At 39.3% G+C, this 14489-nt stretch overlaps 1 protein-coding gene across 5 annotated transcripts in view; it reads right to left on the bottom strand.

Annotated features, from left to right (window-relative positions):
• The window catches only part of FNIP2 (folliculin interacting protein 2), a 48713-nt gene that overhangs the window by 7183 nt on the left and 27041 nt on the right, over nt 1–14489 (bottom strand). For 3 of the 5 annotated variants that reach the window (XM_048076142.2, XM_066996107.1, XM_013175216.3), the window contains exons 7-15: nt 14362–14451; nt 13154–13225; nt 12404–12533; nt 8462–8663; nt 7807–7895; nt 6903–7049; nt 6608–6777; nt 1955–3272; nt 1100–1256 (exon numbers count right to left, since the gene is read on the bottom strand). In XM_048076142.2, the coding sequence (XP_047932099.1) occupies nt 1100–1256; nt 1955–3272; nt 6608–6777; nt 6903–7049; nt 7807–7895; nt 8462–8663; nt 12404–12533; nt 13154–13225; nt 14362–14451 (2375 nt within the window). The remainder of the gene's footprint in view (nt 1–1099; nt 1257–1954; nt 3273–6607; nt 6778–6902; nt 7050–7806; nt 7896–8461; nt 8664–12403; nt 12534–13153; nt 13226–14361; nt 14452–14489) is intronic. The other 2 variants (XM_066996106.1, XM_013175218.3) reach the window with 2 other exon arrangements.

The raw sequence follows: 14489 nt of genomic DNA, 5'->3' as shown, positions 1-14489 counted from the left end.
CTTTTATTCACTCTGAGGCAAGGGATAAAGTGGTCCAAATGAATGCTTTTGTCCAGTAGAAAACCAAAGGCATCTCAAAAAATGAGACAGAATACCAGTTTCAGAGACAGAGCTGACATCCAGTAATGTTAGGTCAGTGGAGCCTAAACTGCCAATTTGATTAAGGCACTTAATTCTTTTTTTTTTTTTGAGTAATGTTTCAGAATCACTACTCCGATATTTTTTCTTCACTAACAGTATTCCAGCCTTCTTGCAAAGGTTAAGTTTCTTCCAAAACAAGAGTATTAATTACACTGATTCAGTAAGTGGTTATACTGACTGTAAGGGATTTCACTATGCACAATGATGGCAAGGTATATATGAAGAGACAGTATCATATTAGAACAATTTGGTGTTTAAACAACTGCACACGTATCACCATCATGGACAGTGTTTAACTCATTCCTACAGGATGATTCTTGATTGCTATAGAAAGAAGCAATTGACAATCACTAGATAAACACCTAATATTGCATACTAAACACTTAACATTCCTTTGGTGAAAGATTCGTTGTAAGTTACTTGGTGTAGTTAAAGTATAGTAAGAATATCACAAAAGATCTTACCTACAGCTAACTACTTTATGCAGTCAGTCATTTCTGCTACAGCCTAGTATAACACAGGCTTCCACAGGACTTCATCTCCCTTGCAACACGTGCCACTAAGTGGTAAACAAAGATGTTTCCAACAACTTGTGTACCATTTTTATGAAATACAGGTAACTGTCTGCTATTGTGACTGTGCTATTGTGACTGAAAAGAAGCAGTCAGTTTTTTTCCTTGTTTGTAACTTCAAGTTGCAAACATTTTTCTGCATTCATCTTTCAAGAAAAGACTTAAGAGAGTATAAAGGGGAAAGGAGTGATTCTTGCATGAACAGGCTTCTCAGTCTTTTAAGGGGTTTTCTTTCAAGAAAGCAGACATCAGCTGTGGCTGTTAAGGACTGGCGAGTACAGTGAAACAGGTCTTATTTAAAGTACAAACTACCATGTTTCTGTAGCTTTAGCTTCTCAGTAATAGCAACAACTCGCACTATGACTTGGAACAGTACTTTAACTCACATGTATCGCATGAAGGAGGTCTGCTAGTAGACACTGCTTGAGTTTTTCATCATTATTTACTCCATGCAGCACTAGATCAGGCACATATGTGTGACAGTAGCCACCCAGAAGCGATCTTCCAAAGTTTTTCACACACTGACTGCTGATTGTGTTTGACCTGAAATAAAGAAATACAAAGCAGGTATGATTCTTGCTTGACAGACTCCATTCAGATGATGATATGGATAGTGTTTGATTTACTACACCTACCTCTAAAAAAATGTTAATTATTTTTAAAAATTTAACATTGTGTTGATTCCTTCAAATTTCAGAAAAGGCAGGTCTGCATGTAGCAGAGCTTGGGGTATATATGCCCCCCGGCCTTGTTCTGTGGTTAACAGGTTTGCTAAATGTGAGTTCTCACACTCAGCCCAAGCACCAAAAATCTTCCTATCTACTTAACATGTGCATCAGCAAGCTCCATGTGCACCTGTAAAGCTCAGAAGTTTTCAAATAAGATGCTCTTATTTTTCAAATCTGTTTAGTATTTGTCAGTTTAAGCAAAGATGAAATTTTGCTAGTCCTCAGATGGAATTGTTTACACAGTGTTTCAGGCAATCCGTAAAAAAAGTCAGATTTTTTTTATTAAACATTTGAAGAAAACCTTTGTCACCAAACTTCAGTACCAAAAGCTTTTCATTTTTTTGTTTGCCAACTCTGTTAACAAGAATCCTAAACACACTACCAGTGGATGGTATGAATTTGTTTGCAAGGAACTCAATCAAGATCCCAGTGGATTTCAGACTTGAAATTCTAAACATCTCTAACACTGCAACAAATTTCATCTCTGTTTAGTTGTAAGTTAAACTCCTTTACCTTGGTAAAGGAAGCTCCACTTCCGCAAACTCTTCGAGTCTTTTGCTGACATTATCATGATGAACTTCATCAGGAATACAATCACCTTCTTCATCGCTGGCTCCAAGAGCACTGTCTGAACTCTCATTCCTTGGAATGTCCCCTTCAACTCTGAAGGGGGTTTTCCTTCCAGCATCCCCATAGGGGATATCTTTAGCACTTACTTTAGGGGACTCCTTTCTGACAGCAGAACCTACTTCCACACAGTCAGGTGAATAGCTCTCCAGATTGCCAGAGCATAAAGTTCTAGTTTCTTTCAAGCTTGGCAATGTTACAGTTTCTATGTTACCAGTGGACAAAAGTGGTTCACCAGATACTGTGTTCCCTAAATTCATTTCAGTTCCTTTAGTTTCCATATGTTGGTTAAGCATACGCTCCTTCCCCTCACAAGGTGGAATCTGTGCATAACAAATACTGGGTTTACTGAAGGGCAAAAAGGCAGCTTCGCAACTTTCTTTTTGATTCTGGGAAACATCCACAGTCAGATCTGTGGAACTTGAGGCACAATGTACTACCACCTCTGGATTTTTTCTAAATGCCTTCAGATTCTCTTCCATTTCTCTCCTTTGAGTTTCAAAGTCTGACTCTGGTGACGCAGAACTTCCGATCCGAAAGGTGACCTTTTCCAGTTGGGAACTCCTGTGGCCAGACCTTTCAGGACAAGGTAAAGCAGATGACCTGCTAGACAACTGCTTTTCCACTTTCCTTTCAGTCTGGTTCTTGTTCTTCCTTATATCCATTAAATTCTCCAACTTTGATTGCTCTTCAAAGTGGTAGGATCCAGCCCCTGTATCAGTGACAGTTCTTTTCCTACCATCAGCTGCTCCATTATGCAAAGTGCTAGTTAGACCATCGACAGCTATGGCAGAGTTCTGACTGACTTTTCCTATTGCTTCTTTCTTTTCTTTTGAAGAATCTGGCGTAGTGCAAGTGCCTTCTGGGTTATGTACCCACCCTGCAATACTGTTGTTCTTACCTCCATCACTCTTAGGAGGTAGGATCGGAGGCACAAGAGCAGGTTCATTTTTGACAGTGACCACCACATAATCAGACTCCTCTACCTCTCCCTTTTCTAGTGCAGTTGTGATCTTGCTTCCATTTAGCACTTGTTCTCCTTCCCCAAGCATTTCACTCCAAGTCAGCTGATTTTCTTGTAGCTCAGAGCACCTAATGAAGTAAGTTAGGACATACAGCAAGCGCTGCACCAACTCTTTACGTTTTCCAACAATAACAGTTCGAGTCAATCTAACCGGAGAGCCTATGGCACCATAGAGATCACCTAGACAGGAAAACGAGAATTTCACATGCTTATACATGGCTGTAATAAGCTATACCACTTACATTCAACACATTTTGAAACAGCATTCACTGCAGACTTCATTTCTTTCATGGTAAATTCATAGAAGTTGAAAATACCAGAATAAAAAAAGAAATCTCCTCACACTTCTTACATCCAACTCACATCCAAAAGGGTTTTGGTGTCCTTGTGAAGGTTTGACTGTTACTACTCAGTTTCTTGCAGTTCAAATCGATTACAGGTTTTTAATCATAAAACGTTTACAACGTGTTATCACTTGGAATTTGACACAACAGTTGCTGAAGAATATATATCCAAAGCTCAGAAAACAGTATCACGGGTTTCAAATTTTGTACTAGTTCCCCCCAAAATATTCTCTTTAATTGCACTCACTTTTTCTTCTCCTTTCTGTTAACCAAATTCTAATACAGATGTAGTCTAAATAGTATTTTTCAAGATTCAGATATTCAAAACAGCAGAAAAGGTGCAGTATCAGCTTAATAAATGTGGTTCTGAAAATACGACTACTTTACTGTGCAAGGCACATGCACTTCTGTGCACTGGGAGTCAACCTCACTTACCTTTTACTTCTGTAGGAAGTAGGGGAGGACTAGAAAATATATTCATTATTTAAAACACAATCATAATATGAAAAGTAGGTACTAGGGCATAATCTAAGTCTCCCTAGAACTGCTTATTTGCTAGCTCATTTATCCTGGAGAACCACTATACCCTACTTTATTGAGAAGAGCCATCTATCTTCCAGCAGCATATCACACTGTCAGCTGGAGGGTTTCCACCCAACATTCTGGGAGAAATAAACAGACAGATGGCTGGTACAGAAAAGTTCTCACACACTATTAGAGACAAAGATGGGTTAACTCGAAAACTGGCTATTACCAGGTTAACCCAGCTGTCTTCACTCAACACCCATTAGAGCACACCCTCTAAATGTCTTTGCCCAACCAAACCCTGGCTGACATCACCAGCAGATGGGAAGCAGCCACCAAAAGCTCAATTTTCTTTAGCCAATATAAGCACTCACATTGAAAGCAGATTTCTCTGGTTTGAGGCATTATAAGCTGTCTGCTAATCTAACACATTTTTCTAGGTGCTAAGTCCTTACCGAGGGCTGGCTCAAATGCTCTGGACTGAATATCCCATCAAGAGTTTTGTGCAAGCCTCCTGAAACAATGCTATATGAAACAATCATAGCTTTAGAAAGGTTTCTACCAAGAGCAAGAGAAGCCTGATTTCAGCATCAGAAGGGGAGAACAGCCAAAGACAAAATTCATGCCCATCTTCCTCTGAGCCGCACTGCACACAGAAGTAATAACACTCCTGACTCTAGTCCTGCAGAACAGAGATCAACAAGACAGTAATTCCACTTCTCTCACTTGCTGTCTTCCCCACCAAGACCTGTCATTTCCCACGATGCCAGTGATGCACCAGAGAGACTGCTGCACGAGTACACTCTCTTCCCCCAGTTAGGGGCACCCTTGCAACCTGTCTGATGGCTTAACAGGCCAGCACATTCATTCCTCAGTAACCAAGTAAGCTGAAGACTGCTCAGGTGGAATTCCATTAACCTCAGTGCCTGATGGGCCACAAGGACTAGCAGTTTGGAAAGGAAATGGGAAGATAGATTTTCTTTCAAGTTGTGCACAGTTGCTAAAGAAACTGGATTCAGGCTTAGCATTCATTTGCATGGTTGACTTTAAATACAACATTACTGATGCAACAGTAAGAAAAGTCACAACTGTGGTCCTCAAAACACGCTATTGCTAAGCACATTAGATTGAAGCTCATGTTTAAAAGAGTACGCCTTCCTTACAGTATTAAATACAAATGCATCTATGTAATTGTAATTGATATGTAGTATCTAGTGAGAACATAGTTCTGGATGTGGAAAGCCACGTACAGCACAACACTTCATAGAAAGTCATTTCTATTTTAAAGCACCCAGACACTTTATTATTTCTAAAGAAGGAGACCAGCAGAGGGCAACATCTTACTTTGCACATCAGTTGCTGCAACCACCTGATACTAGCTTTTGGGCTTCGTAACAACCAAACAAAACCAGTAAGCATTTTGAGTTCAGCCACTCAGAACTCAGTTGGGCCAGTGCTGGTAGCAATGCACAGCCTGGAAAGGCAAAAAGAGGAAATGATTTCTTGACCAGTCACCAGTGGCAGCTCCTGGGAGGTACCACAAGACCTACTGCTTATCTTACACCTCCCACTCTAGCTCTTTTTTTTGTAACCACAGCCTGGCTCTGTCCTTAACACCCTAAGCATGTTTCTGTTTTTCCCTCCCTGGATGTCTAACCCATTTCTCCCATGCATAAGTTTTTAAAGACATGCTAAAACAGGAAACTTCTATTACAACTATACAGCTGAGGTAACAATTCTTAATTTCTTAAAGACTGTGGAGAGCTAAGCTAGACGATAAGGAAGAAACATGACCAAGATCACAGTGCAGAAGTCACATTACTGTTTTAGTGTGCATGTATGTCAATATATTGTAACATTGAAAGTTAAGGCTGATTTGATACCAAACTCACACCTGCTGCCAAGACAAGGAAAAATTTTGAAGGATTTTACCACTGGCAGCATTGTTCTGAACTCTCTCACCCACTCATTTGATAGCAATTATTTAATTCCCTGTACCACAATAACAAACTACATAATTTTTGCTAGAGAACAACCTGAGGAGCTTGGAATAAAGAGAAAATCTTGTCCCAAGCCCACTCACATAACTCTGAATGAATGGAGGCACTGCTACTTGCCATACTTTTATTCTGCTGTCTTTGTGTCCATGGTATCTCTGTGAAGAAGAGGTAAATGAAGGCAGCCGGGGCAGTCTCAACTACATTCTCTCCATCCAGTCTGTTTCCCCTCATTCTTCCCAAACTGCTTAGGTCATTCACAGTATTTGCACCCTCTTAAGATTACTATAGAAAACTAATTAACCAGGCAGTGTAACTGGAGGACAACGAGGAACCAGTGAAGAACTGAGCACCTAGGCTATGCTTGCAGGCCTGCAAATACTCTTTAGCTTAATTCAAGACATCTGTTGGCAACTCTGCTCAGCTTACACCACAGCAAATCATCACATGTCACCCGGAGTTCTACCACCAGTCAAGTAACCTCAAGCCAGTGGCAGAAAAGCTATCACTGCAAAGCTCAGCTGTACTAGTCCAGATCTACCATGAGAAACAACATCCAATTTTAACTGTATACACAGAGGAATGCATACTTCCAAGTAGCTTAGGTAAGAGAAGTGGATGCAGGGAAAGCTTTCAACTTCCTACTGACCAAGCTGTGCCCAGAGAGGGTTATATGGATGTGATTTTGCCAGCATGTTCACAAACTGTGATGTGCGCTTCTCAGAGAAGGCTTTTATGGGAGGATGGTCAACTGGCATTACTGTTGGCACCCAAGCCAGATGATACGTCAGCACCGCAGTTAACAAAGCAGCAAAGAACCTAGGAGAAAGAATATTACATTAAGTGTCAGAACATACCCACATGCTCTGGGAAGCACACAAGCTTTTAAGAAACATTTTTTTGGGGGGGAAGGGGTTGGGTAGAGGGGGGAAATAAAAGCTTACTGGTTTTTGTTGATCTGTTCTATCAGAAAGGTAAATTCTTTAAGAAAACGCTGGCATAGCTGGTTCTTTTCCAGGGTATTGGACATCATATTAAGCCACACAGGCTCTGCAATCCTTGGAACAGAATATAGGTTCCAGATGGTAATTCTGCTCAAAGAAGATTCCCAAAGATTGACATGTTAACACATACATTTCAGATTTGCAAATACAAGTAGCCTATTTTCCCTTCTATTGTCTATTGATTTTTATTTATGCGTTTATTTAGGTAGGAGCTAGGAGACTAAGCAAACTAGTGTATCTAGAAAAGTTTTCCAACTACTTAGTGTCCCTGAAAATTAGCCTGTTTAATTCAGTGTACCAGCAACTTAGTGTCTTCATATGAATTGCATATCATTCCCTTTCTTGCATTCCCCTATGTAGTTTTATTTAGAGAAGTGCCAATTATTTGGTGGGGGGAGGTAACCCTTTTCTTGGACTGTCATCTTTTCCTCTTTTAGGTACAAAAAAGTGCCTTTGACAATAACTTTCCTGTCAGTTTCACTGTCCAGCATCTACACTTCGGAGTAGACAACTCAACTGCCTGAATATAACAATCAATCCATTTGCCTGCAGACATCAGCAGAATCCAACTCTTGCTGAGGTCTTAAAGGCTGACAGTCCAAAGCACAAGTGAGCAAAACAAAGTACTCGATTTATTTTCATTCTGAAAATGGCTGAGCTACCTTTGCTTAAGTTCTTAGAAAACGTGTACCCAGTACCCAGCACAGAAAATTCATTCGCACTAACTTTAAAACCAGCTAAATTACAAAATCCTGCATTCAGTCGCTTATAATTGAAAGTGACAAATATCTTTAGAGGTTCATGAGAACAACTCTCCTTGTAATTCAGAATTCCATCAACTCACCTGAATTCTCCCAGGGCATCCATGACTCGGCTGATATAAACCTGCACTCTTTGGCTGGATTCTGCTATTTTTCTACATGAGATCATGGCCTTAATTAAGAGTTAAAGACACAAAACAACTTCTTAAAGGACTCGCATTCTTCATCTTTTTAAGCTTCATTAACACGTCAAATTAATTAAGATCTAGCCCGACTGTTATGCAACCGCTCAGGACAGCAGTAGCTGCCAACCTCCCTCCACCTCATGATGAAAAACCAACTCCTAAAACTAAACATGGAGAGACAGGAGAACATTTTTGAGAGAGTAAGGGGAAGACAACAAACTTTTGTTACCACTCATTTAGTGGCAGCACAAAAAAGATAGAACACTATCCTTTCCACGATCTCTAGGGAGTCAGGACAAACTCGTAGTGAAATATGAGGAAAAGAAAAGCCACACACCATAAATCTCTATTTTCCTTCTGACTAGAAAAAAACTACAGCTTCTTTTCAGCAAATGCTGAGTTCCAACATGGGGCTTAGGCTCAAGACTGTGTGTGGTAAGGAGAGAAGGAAGCTTCAAATCACACACTTTCTCCCACTCTTCATCTATGATTCTGAAATACTTCATTCTATTTGACACATATTTCCACATCAAACCAAACCAGTGTTCTGTACCTTTTCTATTGCATACTTCAGCTTGTTCATGTGGGATTCAAAAAGCGGAAAGTGAGAGAAAAAGAAATCCTGGAAGTTTCTCTGTGCTTCTTCTTTTTCAGGCAGAGAGAAGATTATGCTGATTGCAATTTTTTTCCTCCGGACCATTGCAGGATTGGAGCTACAGCTTTCATCAGCCATACTGAACATTTCTTCAGTGGACCTACAAGACAGATTGTTAGGACAGTTAGCCATGCACAGAACAGCAACTAGTCTTCTATTCATCTCTTTATATAGAAAAAGGAAACCTAAGAATAATTTTCCTTCTACTGCCTACATAATACTTTTCTGTCATGTCTCCATAATCAGAGGATACCCAGCATAATGACAGATAAGACTTAAGTTTGCTCCAACAGATCAAAAGTAAGGCAACCCTCAAAGAGGCTAGCAATTAACATGGGGTGAACACTTTCCTCTGAAACAGAACTACTACAGATACCCTCCTTATGGATTTATCTTTAAGGGAGATTAAGAAAAGGGAACAGAAAAACAACAGATAAAGTCATTAAAAAAAAAGGTTAAAGGAAATTTACAAAATAAAACGAAGACAAAGTATCACCACTTATTTATCACTGAAAACAACGTCTACAAATACATCAGTTCAACACACTTTATTTAAAATGCTTTGTTTTCTGCTAAAAAAATTAAAATAGTGGCTATTTTGTAATCATTACTATTTTCCCAAGCTCTGTTTATTCACTGGAGAGTTCTGCTACAAAACTTCTATAAGTGTTGCCAGCTTTCAGTATTGCACATCAATTGACACTGATCAAGACTGCTTAGTATCTTCATCAACTTGGCCTGTGGATCAGAACACACCTGCAGCAACACTACCTGGAGCATGTAGAGTATCCTTCTGAAAACTCAGAAGGACCTTAATTAGTAACAGGCCAACAGACACCTCCTGAAATTCAACAATAACGACCATGCAATTGTATGGCTTAGGTGCTGACCATTCAGGTGTCATCCTACAGAAAAGGCCCTGGCCATCCTGGTGGAGAACAAGATGAACATGAGTCAGTAGTGCGCACAGGCACTGACGAAGATTAAGTACCTGCTAAGGTGACTAGGCAAGAGTCTTCCTAGTCAACAGCTCATTAGACAAATGATCATTCCCCTCTACTGGGAGCTTACGAGGCCACTTCAGAAGAAGTGTGTCCAGTTCTGGAGCAAGGCCAGCAAAGAAATACCAAAAAGGTAAGGAACCCGGATCACACGACAAAAGGAAAGTCTGAAAGTGCTAGGTGTGTTCAGCCTGAAGGGACACCTGATTGCTATCTTTTAATAACCAGTGGGTAGTTATCCAGAAAATAGAAGCAGAGTCTTCAAGGTGAACAGGTTCACTCAACCTTTGGCTGTAAACAAGATGCAGCAGGGGAATTTCTGGTTATAAGTGAAAAAATTTCACAGAAAAAATAAAGCACAAATTGGTTGCCCAGAGAGGTTCTTGAATTCCCTCCTTGGAGATTTTCAAAACTCAACTATATGTGCTCCAGACCAACCTGATCTAAATTCCATGTTAGTCCTTTGAGTGGGCAACTGAATTAGATACTACCTACAGGTATCTGCCAGCATAAGGTTTTCTGTCATTATACAAAAGGGTGGCAACCCCCAGCCCCTCTTTATTTCTCCATAAATACTCACACTGCAGTGATAGATATTGATGTTACTGGATTTGCAAAGATTATTTTTCTTGCTTAAATTTTCTGAATTAACTGAAAAATGTCTTAAAGTAGTGTATACGATTTTCTTTTGAAAGGAATATTTTAATTGAATAATGGCTTTCAGTCCACATTGAGGAACTATAAGGAGCAAGTGGTAAGCACAGACAAGAAAAAGCTGTAGGAACACAAAATGGACACATTCAGAGCAGCAGCTCAGAGAAAGCTTGCTTCTGGACTTTTCTCATAAAAGAAGTCTGCAATATCAGTGAGCGGTAATTAAATGCTTGAAAGCTTTTTGTATCAGAATTATCTTGAAATGAAACCTGTGGCATTTGTAAGCCCCTATGAAGCAATTACCAAGAGGAAAGTCTGAATCCTAAGCTTTCATTCTAAGTTCATTCTAAAAATAAACGCTTTACAGTTTAATTGGTTTAACAAAACTATACACACGAAAGTTTCTCATCATAGAGGTACAAGTCCAGGAATACAGGAAAAAACAAACAACAAAACCCCAGCAAAAACAGTTTGTGGGAAACCAGAGTTCAAGACAAAAACACAACCTCATTTGAACTTCAGGAACTTGCATGCAGAGACAGAAATTCCCAAGGAAGTTTGGAAAGGATGGGTCAGTCAGCATCTAAGAATCATGACAAGTTTTTGTACTGCTTCTCAGGAACAGAATTTGAAGAACTGTGGTCTGCAAGAAAAGCCTTTTCAACAAAGCTGCTAATCTAGCTTGGCTGCCAATTGACTACATGAAGTTCCAGCTATATATCTCATTTTCTCTGAGCTACTGGCCTAAGACATTAGTCATGAAAATGGTGGAGTCTTGGCTGTACAAACAGAAGTGCAAACTCTGCTGTCATCGAAGTATTCAGCCGGAAACCTACTGTTTCTCCAGCAAGCGATCAGAAAACAAGTATCTGAAGAGGCCATTTGGCTCAGAAAGAACCCCAAAACAAAAGCAGTTCTAAACAGCAGAACTAATAATGCCCTGTTTCCAAGATCTTTCTGCAGCACGGATTCTCCCATGAGGAAAAAAGACAAGCTATTCCCTCCAGTGAATTAGAAGCCCGGTACAGCTACTTTCCTTTAAACAATTTGTTACGTTCATAACACTTTGAAGAACCTTCCAGCTGTCAAAATGCAGATGCTACTTTAATTTGCCTGAAATTATTTCCTCCTCGCTGTTTTAACATTTTCACACGTTGTCTTATTTCTTTAGGAAACTAGACTAGAAAGTACTTCCATTTACTGAAAGCAAAATGTTTACTAACTCCTTTTCAACTGTCGGAATGATTTAGAAATCATGACCACTACGTAAGTGCAACTGCATGATTCATGTTAAAAATGATTCTGCAAAAATACCCAGGGAAAATGTTCAATTGTTGACACTAGGGAAAGAAGTTGAGACAATTATAACATTTGAAATTAGGCTTATCAAAAATAGAGTGGGTTTTTATTTTTTTTTGTAGTAGACCACATATTTCAACTGGCAGTTTCTAAGGTTCTCCTAACTGAAGACAGTGAAGAGTAACACAGGCCACACAGTACAAATTTCTTGTAGTCCTCCACTAATTCCATACTGTTTCTGGGTGCAGGTAGATGAGTACATATGAGCAGATAATCAAGACCCATTCACTATTTTGCAACTGACAACAGAAAAATTTGCTTGTTAGCTACAAAAGGTCTGCTGCATTCCATGCTTTGTTATGCTACTGAGCCACAAAAGCTAATAAAATTCCAAAACAGAAGCCATGCTTTTTGATCACAGCCCTTTTTTTCTTCCTGTTTTGGCAGAAGTCGCATCAGGAACACCCAGTGCTAGCCAAGAGAATTGTCATGGGCTATTACCCCACACTTTCAGTAATTGCTCACTAGTCAAGACTTCATCATGGTATAATGTTATTATGGCAGTGGTGCTGTTACAGTCTCTTTCATCTCAACAGGCTGCTCTGCTCCTTCAGAAATAGAGAAAAGTTTAATTTGCTTTTCAGGACGGGGTCTTTAGACACAGACTCTACATTCAGTAAGTATGTCAGATCAGGTCTTGTAGCTCACACTCAACCAAAACTTGATCTTCCCTCATACTGGCAGTATTACCTAACATGCACAGAAATCAGAATGAGCTGACAGTATTTACGACAGAATTCGTCCTTTTAAATAAAAGAGGCTTAAACTCTGCTTAGCTTAAATTATTGCCAAACAGCTGTTGTAAGCAGAAAGGTGTTGCACTCACCACCTTGGAATAATTCCGTTCTCTAAACTAGTTGTCTGACTTCGGAGCCAGCGACGTTGATAGCTGCTAGAAGATGATGATGAAGAGCTTGGAGATGGAAAAGGAGTGACCAGAAGACTGCTGAGAGATGCTATCGAAAAAGGAAAAAAATACACACATAATGAGTGCCAGTTAAATGCTTTTCTTTATACTCTGACTGGGAACAAATTCACATAAACATTGTTCTTGCTTGCTGCTCTTTATAAGAGAATTAGAGCAGTTTTCATGTAACTTGCTTGCAACAGGAGGCACAATCATTTTAAGAAATTCTTCTTGCCATAGAGTATTATTTTCTTATAAAGACAGGGATCTTTCCTCCTAGAACATATTAAAAGTCATCTTATTCTCATTAAAAGCATTCTGCCATAAGATGTGTTTGCTCTCTCATTACACTAGATATACCTCTTGGTCTCTTGACCTTTTTCTACTCAGTGCAAACACCTCTTCTCTTCCCTTGCTATAGTTAAAGGACCAACCAGTTCTTCCTCCATCTTATAGATTGGTAAAAAACAAAACAATGACTGTAAACAAGGAGTATCACAAGAAATATTCTTGCATAAAGTCTTAGGGCAATAGCAGAAAGAAGACTGCTCAGCAGATGTCGAAGAAGTTTGGATTTTTGTCATAAAGGTGCCTAAATTCCACGTGATCCACTGAGCCAAAGAACTGTAACAATTACAAAAGTAGGCAAACAAGAGAAACAGCAGATACCTGACCGAGCAATGCCACTGTCTCTGTCCTCATTTTGTCCTCTGCTGGGCATATCAACAGGTGTACTGTGTGCTAAAACAAACAGATCAGATCAATAGAAAATATTACTTAACTCATTATACTATTTGTCAGCATTTAAAAAACATGCTTGAGACTAAAGGTCACAAAACACCAAAGTTACATCCTGTACCATTACTCCAAATACGCAGTGTTGCGTGAGCAGAGGTGGTAGCAAACACTAGGTCTATACTGAATGTCATGTTACTAGAGGAAGTTAGTTACTTGGCCCAATCTAAAGTGTCTCTAAGAAGCTTAAGAATGTGAATACAGTCTACATTACAAAGTGCATCCGATTTTTGATTACAAGAACTGGTGGTACTACCATCTGTCACTCAACTTTTTTTGTTTGCAAGATTATTAATTTACAAAGGTTAAATGTTACAACAGAATAGTCAAACATGTCCTTCAAGCTTCTGATTTACTCCCCAAGCAGAGATTTATTATCTACAAAGCTTCATGGTAAGAAACATTCAGCTTATGATGTACTATACTGAAGTGTTAGTAGTGCAGTCACTGAAATTGTAGAGCATGCAAAATTTGCAAAGGCTGTGAAGAAACTGCATTGGTATTCAAGTTCATTTTTTTTAATTAACAGAACTAATTAAGCCTAATATCTACCCACCTGCATGGGTCATCAGTATGCCTGTAAAAGGAGACTATGTAAAGCAGTGTTAAGTTTTTAAAAATTAAAGAAATTGATATTGTTGAAAAATTTAATGCCCTTCAGACTTAGCTCAAGAAGTAGTTTTGAAAGGTGTTTTTTTTACTTTTAGAAAATTAGTATGATATAAGAAAAGAAAAAAGCTGTATTATCAGCAGTACACCTCCACACTAGCAAGAAATCAGCAAGGCAAGAAGCATAACTTCTCTAAGAAATATAAGGGCTCATTTATTATTAAACGCATTGCATAAAAATGTTTTTAAAATTAAGCACTGGAATTGGAAACAGAAAATCAACAAAAAGCAATTAATTCAGCCAGTTGTTTGGAAGAAAGATTTTAAGTATAAAGCCACATTTGTCTGTTGTCACTATCTCAGCCCTTTCTATTTCTAGAGAGTAATTATGTTTCTCTTGTAAGAATTCAGAAGGAGCTGGATTTGTGTGTGCATATGGATGGGTCACACTGTGGTTGGCATTCCACACAAACCTGCAAAGAAAGAAGCACTGCGGATGAGGCGGAGGGGACCTCCTTCAGACACACCCTGCAGCAGTTTGCTGCTACACAGCTGTAACACACCTAGGAAACAAAAGCAATGTAGAGAAAACGCAACGCAA

This window comes from Anser cygnoides, chromosome 4 (assembly GCF_040182565.1).
Source record: "Anser cygnoides isolate HZ-2024a breed goose chromosome 4, Taihu_goose_T2T_genome, whole genome shotgun sequence".
Lineage (NCBI taxonomy): Eukaryota > Metazoa > Chordata > Aves > Anseriformes > Anatidae > Anser > Anser cygnoides.
The sequence above is the reverse complement of the archived record's forward strand: the minus strand, read 5'-3'. Positions and strand labels throughout refer to the sequence as shown.